This window comes from Drosophila persimilis, unplaced genomic scaffold (assembly GCF_003286085.1).
Source record: "Drosophila persimilis strain 14011-0111.01,24,50 unplaced genomic scaffold, DperRS2 tig00000589-arrow-arrow-pilon, whole genome shotgun sequence".
Taxonomy (NCBI): Eukaryota; Metazoa; Arthropoda; class Insecta; order Diptera; family Drosophilidae; genus Drosophila; species Drosophila persimilis.
This window is the reverse complement of record NW_020825323.1, coordinates 12,350-19,659: the sequence shown is the minus strand read 5'-3', so window position 1 is coordinate 19,659 and position 7,310 is coordinate 12,350. Positions and strand designations below refer to the sequence as shown.

General features: G+C 37.2%; 1 protein-coding gene across 1 annotated transcript; it reads left to right on the top strand.

Moving 5' to 3' along the window:
- Window positions 1-296: 296 nt before the first annotated feature.
- LOC113566174 lies at window positions 297-7,108 on the top strand. Its single transcript, XM_026990562.1, has 3 exons — window positions 297-597; window positions 660-803; window positions 7,031-7,108. The coding sequence occupies exons 1-3, from the start codon at window positions 325-327 to the stop codon at window positions 7,106-7,108; spliced, it is 495 nt and encodes a 164-aa protein (XP_026846363.1). The 5' UTR covers window positions 297-324.
- Window positions 7,109-7,310: the final 202 nt, after the last annotated feature.

The window sequence follows — 7,310 nt, the reverse complement described above, 5'->3', positions numbered from 1 at the left end:
CTCTCGCAAACTCTCTCCACTGTTTTTTCTCGGCGGACCATTGTGCGGGAATCAAATTCATACTGTATTGCTTACAAATTGGAAGCGGAGAGTGCCAAAATGCAATAGTTTTTTGTGTAACCATATATAAAGCTATCTTTCTCAGATCCCAAATGAGAAACAATGAAATAACTAAGAATAAAAGGAGAGCCGCGGCCCTTGTCGCGTCTCACAATGTTCCCGCTTGTTGTATTACTGCATTTTTGAAAACTACTTTAGTCATAGACTAATTATAAAATGTTTACTTTTAATATTGTAGATAGAAGTTTACTACATAGGATTTAAATGTCGAAAACAAAAGATTACAATATAAAAAAAGCGGGACGTGGCTTTCATCTGGAGGAAAAGCTACAAAAAGACAATAAAATTCAAGGAGCTGTTGAAAGCTTTGATTTAAGCCTGGATGCTTTAGAGACTGACCTGAAAAAAGCTCTCTCAGCGCACAGATCGCCACATATGAACTTAGACGAACAAATCGAATTGGACAGTTATTTGGTATACTTAACCACCACATTATATTGGATGTATTTAAAGTTACAGGGCTCAGATGTGTCTAAGGTAAAGTTATAATATTTAGTACGTATATTTAATAACTTAAGATATTGAATTTATGGTTTCAGCATGGTATAATACATGATTTGGGTCGCGCAAAGGAAATCCTGGCTAGAAGCAAGGAATTAAATACCTCACTCGAAGCTCCTCGCTTAGATATGCCAGCTACCAAGCGATTTATTGCTGCTGGAATGCATACACGTTTTGTGGACATGGGGGGCGTCACTGAAGAACAATACAAAAGGAGTCTTTTGGACGTTGGGAATGGTAAAATAGACAAATAATTGTTTATACAAAATAAATGGCTACACAAATGGAACATTTTGGGTTTATATACAAACATGTGTGAACATATGTTCTGGTTTTTATACCCGATACTCAAAATGAGTATTGGGGTATATTAGATTTGTGGTAAAAGTGGATGTGTGTAACGTCCAGAAGGAATCGTTTCCGACCCTATAAAGTATATATATTCTTGATCAGCATCAATAGCCGAGTCGATTGAGCCCTGTCTGTCTGTCCGTCCGTCCGTCTGTCCGTCTGTCCGTCTGTCCGTCCCCTTCAGCGCCTAATGCTCAAAGACTATAAAAGCTAGAGCAACGATGTTTTGGATCCAGACTTCTGTGATATGTCACTGCTCCAAAACTTTGCCCCGCCCACTTCCGCCCCCACAAAGAGCGAAAATCTGTGGCATCCACAATTTCGACGATACGAGAAAACTAAAAACGCAGAATCGTAGAAGATGACTATATCTTCTAGAGTGCAAAATCTGAACCAGATCGTATAATTATTACAGCCAGAATCACGAAAACAATTTCACTCTTTCTCGCTCTGTCTCACTCTAACACACAGGTTTCATGGTCGGTTTTGCCAATTGCAAAATATGAGTTCAAGGATCTCAGAACCTATAAAAGCCAGAGCAACCAAATTTGGTATCCACACTCCTGTGATATCGGACCTTGACCGTTTCCTGTCCAAATTTCGCCACACCCCCTTCCGCCCCCGCAAAGGACGAAAATCTGAGGCAACCACAAATCTCAGAGACTATTAAGGCTAGAGTAACCAAATTTGGTGCACACACTCCTTTAAGATGTCACTATAAAACGTATATCTCAGAATTTCGCCCCACCCCCATCCGCCCCCACAAAGGACGAAAATCTGTTGCATCCACAATATTGCAGATTTGAGAAAACTAAAAACGCAGAATCATAGATAATGACCATATCTATTAGATTGCTGAATCTGGATCAGATCAGACCATTTTTTTAGCCAAAAGGAACAAATCAATTTGCAGTGGCTACGCAGCGCCCGACGTCACGCTCAGACTGATTTTCTGTCTCTCTCGCACGCACTCTTTGTCGTGTCGTTAAATATTAGCGGCGTCTGCCGGAGGAGAGCCATACTGACTTAGTATCGGGTATAACCTTAGAGTTGCGGTGTCCGCAGCAACTCACAACGTTCCCCCTCGTTTTTTTTTACTCTTACATTGGCCAAAATTTACATAAATTAAAAGATATTTTATTATACGTTATTCGTGACGAAAAAGATGATATTATCTTCGTGTTGATTTGTTATAAGGATATTGAAAGCGATATTGAATACAGACAAATTAAAATTTTTCTCTGAATATTACTGTGTCGTTCTTTCTGACACTTGTGTTTGTAAGCGAGGCAAATACGATCATGACCGTGACTCTGCTCAGTCCCTTCTAGACTCATTATTTTTCTGAATGTAGACATTAAGCAAACCGACACGACAGTAAATCATATAGCTTGCTAATAGTCACAATAGGCAAAATAGCCAGTCTAGCGAAATAAAATTAAAATTTTAAAATGTAAATATATATGGTATATACACTACTGGCCCAAAAAATAAATACATCGGTGTCGTGCTAGTTTGTTATGGAATAGCTCGAATTTTTCTAAAAGTATGAATGCCAATTGTTTATATTTGGAAAGGTTTCAGTCTTGCCAAATATTTAAATCAAAAATTAAAGTGGGGAACCATTTTTATAAAAATTTTATTATAGCCAGAATCAAGAAAACAATTTCATTCTTTCTCGCTCTGTCTCTCTCTCTAACACACAGGTTTCATGGTCGGTTTAGCTAACGAAAATCTTGGTCATCCACAAATCTCAGAGACTATTAAAGCTAGAGTAACAAAATTTGGTATCCGCACTTCTGTTAGATCTCACTATAAAAGGTATATCTCACAATTTCGCCCCACCCCCTTCCGCCCCCACAGAGGACGAAAATCTATTGTATCCACAATATTGAGGATACGAGAAAACTAAAAACGCAGATTCATAGATAATGACCATATCTATCAGATTGCTGAATCTGGATCAGATCAGATCATTTTTATAGCCAAAAGGAACAAATCAATTTGCAGTGGATACGCAGCGCCCGACGTCACGGTCAGACTGATTTTCTGTCTCTCTCGCACGCACTCTTTGTCGTGTCGCAGCAACTCACAACGTTCCCCCTCGTTTTGATATTATTTTATATCAAAAACGACTCGCAAAAGGCTCGCAAACGATATCGCAAAAGGCTCGCAAACGATATCGCAAAAGGCTCATAAATGATATCGTAAAAGGCCCGTTCCTATTTTGTTCCGTAATAAAAAATATTTGTAATTTTTAATATGACATGAATTTAATATATTAATATTGAATATTGAAGATATATGTATGTATTATTTAATCTGGCCTTCCGCTCTTGAGCATACTGAAAATATTTTTGTGTTGTGTGGTCAAAATCGTGATCGTCGAGCGCAAACTTCTGTTTAAATGCTTTTTGGAGTCTGTCCCACGCCAGGAGAAAAACTTCGCCACATCATCGCTTATATTTACTCAAAAAATGTAAACAATTCCTTACCAAGTTCTTGAAAGCGTGCTCTTCTTTGAGATAATCTTCAAATTCTTAAAAGCCTAGCTTCTAGACTGGCCAGTGGTGAACGTGGCACTGTCAATTTTACCATGTTAGGCTCTCCGCACTCTCGAGCTTTTATTGATGCGACTTCACTACGCAACGAAATAAGTTCCGCCCCCTTATTTCAAATAAGTCTATTGAGCATGAAAATGTTTCAATGCATTACCATAATTATTGGACCGATTATTTGGAGCCGTATTAGATATGTCTGAAAATATATTAAAACGAAAGCGCAAGGTAAAGCCGAAGGAAAGTCACTCAAAATGTTACCTGTTATTTGAGTATTTTCCGCTACCATTTCCTCAAAATTAAAATCGTATTGGTAAGCCACTTTTAAAAATCTAAAATTATTCAATTAAAGGAAAGTAAATGTGATTTCCACAATCTTCAAAATGAAATGTTTTTTCTGATATTTTTCTATATCATGTTGCGATGTGGTCGAGTCGAAATATAGTACTTTTGAATAGAAAATGCCCACATAGGTAGAGTTTATGGGAGAAGTAAAGTATGCTTCTAGACCAACTACTAATTGGCTATGACAAATTTTATTTTTTATTTCATGTTTAATGTTTAGAGTTCAACAATGTACAGTTAAATTTCTCCAATGAGTAGTTCGAATTTATCACCATATTTTTAAGATGGCCCAGAAAGTTTTCGAACGTATATGAGCTTATGGTCTGTAGAGAACCATATTGAATGGTTTGTTTGCTTAAATGTGTTAAGCAATCAAAATTAAAAGTGAGCATTGCGTTCATATAGAAAGACGGAACTTGACTTACAAAATTATCCAGCAAGCTGGATGCAGGAGAATTTTGCGTGACACAATATTCTTTGCGTAGAAGAAGTCTTATCGCTAAGCTTAGCAGTAAAAAATGATTATACAAGCCGGTATCTAAAATGCCTTTTAATGCTATTGGTCCAGTATATAATAAAAACGTTCGAAACTCAGTGGCTTTAAATCGGTCGAGATTATCTAGAGATCTAACTTCTCTATTGAATTCCCTAGATAAAAACTTTTTAAGAGTCATAAGTTTATTATTAAGGGAAGCTATGGAGTCCCGTTTCAAAGAAAATTTATGACCTTTTGCTCTTACTAAAGTCCCTAGGACCGTTTTTATGACGTAAAGACAAACTACGTGCATGTAGTCTAAGGGAAACTGATTTACCATATTCATTGGCATATTATCAAGAACATGTTTGCCTTGGATGTTGTGGTTTTCAGGTTGAATACGATTTCGGAAGCTATCATTGGTTCGTGGTAGGTTAATTGATTTCTTGAAACTTTGACGGTTACAGAAAGTTTCCCCTTTCTGAATGCATTAGTTGCAGGAATAAAAACCCGAACGATATTTCACAGCCAATATAAAAGCGCGGGCTGGCGCATCGCATATGATTGCTCTCATAGATATTCGGAAACACATATTTTGAAACATCATCCCTTCCTTTATCAATTCTCCTTACTCGTAGACAAATTCTTGCAAATAAAGAAATTACCTGCAAATATTCCAGCTACCAAAACTGGCTTTGTGCCATTGACGTTAATCAAAATGAGACATGCTTGCATTCTAGAACTTTTACATAGCGGAAGACCGTCTACATTAATATTTAAACTTATATTCGAAGATAAATAATTAAATTTCGTAAGGAAATCTGTTAAAGAGTTTTTAAATATTAACCAAGGCATTGCCTGCCATAGTGCTGACATTATTTGCAGACAGCCACCTAGTTAACCGATTAAGTCAGTTCAACTGGAATGTTCAGTAAATGGAAATTTATTACTATCGCAAAGTAATGCATTTTGTTGGAGTTCGGGTTCCGAAATATTCAATTTAACCTCAAAATCGCCAGTAGCTCTTTGCACATGTCGAGCCTCTCCGATATATGTTCGGCTTTTTCTTTTGTAAGACATTTTATTTCTTTTATTAATAACGTACTTACCTATTGGTAGAAGTTTCTATTAAATTCGTAAGAGATTGTAGAGATTTTTAACTTAGTACTGCACAATTCGACGAAAATAATTGAAATGCCAGCGCAAGGAACGCAGGCTTTATTTGAACTTGTTTCTAATGCTGGAAACATGTAGAAAAAGAAAAATACGAATGACTTCTCGACCACTAATCTAAGGAGCATTGCCGGACTGAAGGCACATGAAGGCTTGCTGCTTTTATTTTGACTCGCTTGCGAGCTCGTTTGCGAGAGTTTTGCGACGCATAGCCATACGCTCGTACACAAGCTAGTTTGCGAGCATTTTGCGGGACTCTCGCAAAAGGCACGTTTGTTTGTTTGCTGAGTAGTTCTCTTAGTAAGTTAAGTACTAATTTTGCTCTCATATTAGTCTAACAGGGGCAGCGCCCCTCGGTCGTTTGGGCGGGAGGAGAGGAGAACTGCACTTTGCCTGGGATCCGCGCGTAACAGCCTTCTACTGGTGTCACACGGGCCACTTAATGGTGCAGTAACTGCATAGCCACTTCAAAGATGCAGTCAGTGCATATCATCGTTCAAATATAATGTTCAAATCTTCGTTTTTGGATTCTTTTCCTGGCTATTGATGATGATCAAAAATATTTATTCTTTATGAGGCCGGAAACGCTTCGTTTTTGGTGTTACACGCATCCACCACTAATCTTATATATCCATATACTCTTAAAGTATCTGGTATAAAAAATCAATGTTGTGTCATCACAGGAAAACGGATCTGATGTGCTTAAAAATATACTGCGCTCCACTGTTTTTTCTCGGCGGACCATTATGCGGGAATCAAATTCATACTGTATTGCTTACAAATTGGAAGCGGAGAGTGCCAAAATGCAATAGTTTTTTGTGTAACCATATATAAAGCTATCTTTCTCAGATCCCAAATGAGAAACAATGAAATAACTAAGAATAAAAGGAGAGCCGCGGCCCTTGTCGCGTCTCACAATGTTCCCGCTTGTTGTATTACTGCATTTTTGAAAACTACTTTAGTCATAGACTAATTATAAAATGTTTACTTTTAATATTGTAGATAGAAGTTTACTACATAGGATTTAAATGTCGAAAACAAAAGATTACAATATAAAAAAAGCGGGACGTGGCTTTCATCTGGAGGAAAAGCTATAAAAAGACAATAAAATTCAAGGAGCTGTTGAAAGCTTTGATTTAAGCCTGGATGCTTTAGAGACTGACCTGAAAAAAGCTCTCTCAGCGCACAGATCGCCACATATGAACTTAGACGAACAAATCGAATTGGACAGTTATTTGGTATACTTAACCACCACATTATATTGGATGTATTTAAAGTTACAGGGCTCAGATGTGTCTAAGGTAAAGTTATAATATTTAGTACGTATATTTAATAACTTAAGATATTGAATTTATGGTTTCAGCATGGTATAATACATGATTTGGGTCGCGCAAAGGAAATCCTGGCTAGAAGCAAGGAATTAAATACCTCACTCGAAGCTCCTCGCTTAGATATGCCAGCTACCAAGCGATTTATTGCTGCTGGAATGCATACACGTTTTGTGGACATGGGGGGCGTTATGGTCACTGAAGAACAATACAAAAGGAGTCTTTTGGACGTTGGGAATGGTAAAATAAACAAATAATTGTTTATACAAAATAAATGGCTACACAAATGGAACATTTTGGGTTTATATACAAACATGTGTGAACATATGTTCTGGTTTTTTTTTTTATACCCGATACTCAAAATGAGTATTGGGGTATATTAGATTTGTGGTAAAAGTGGATGTGTGTAACGTCCAGAAAAAATCGTTTCCGACCCTATAAAGTATATATATTCTTGAT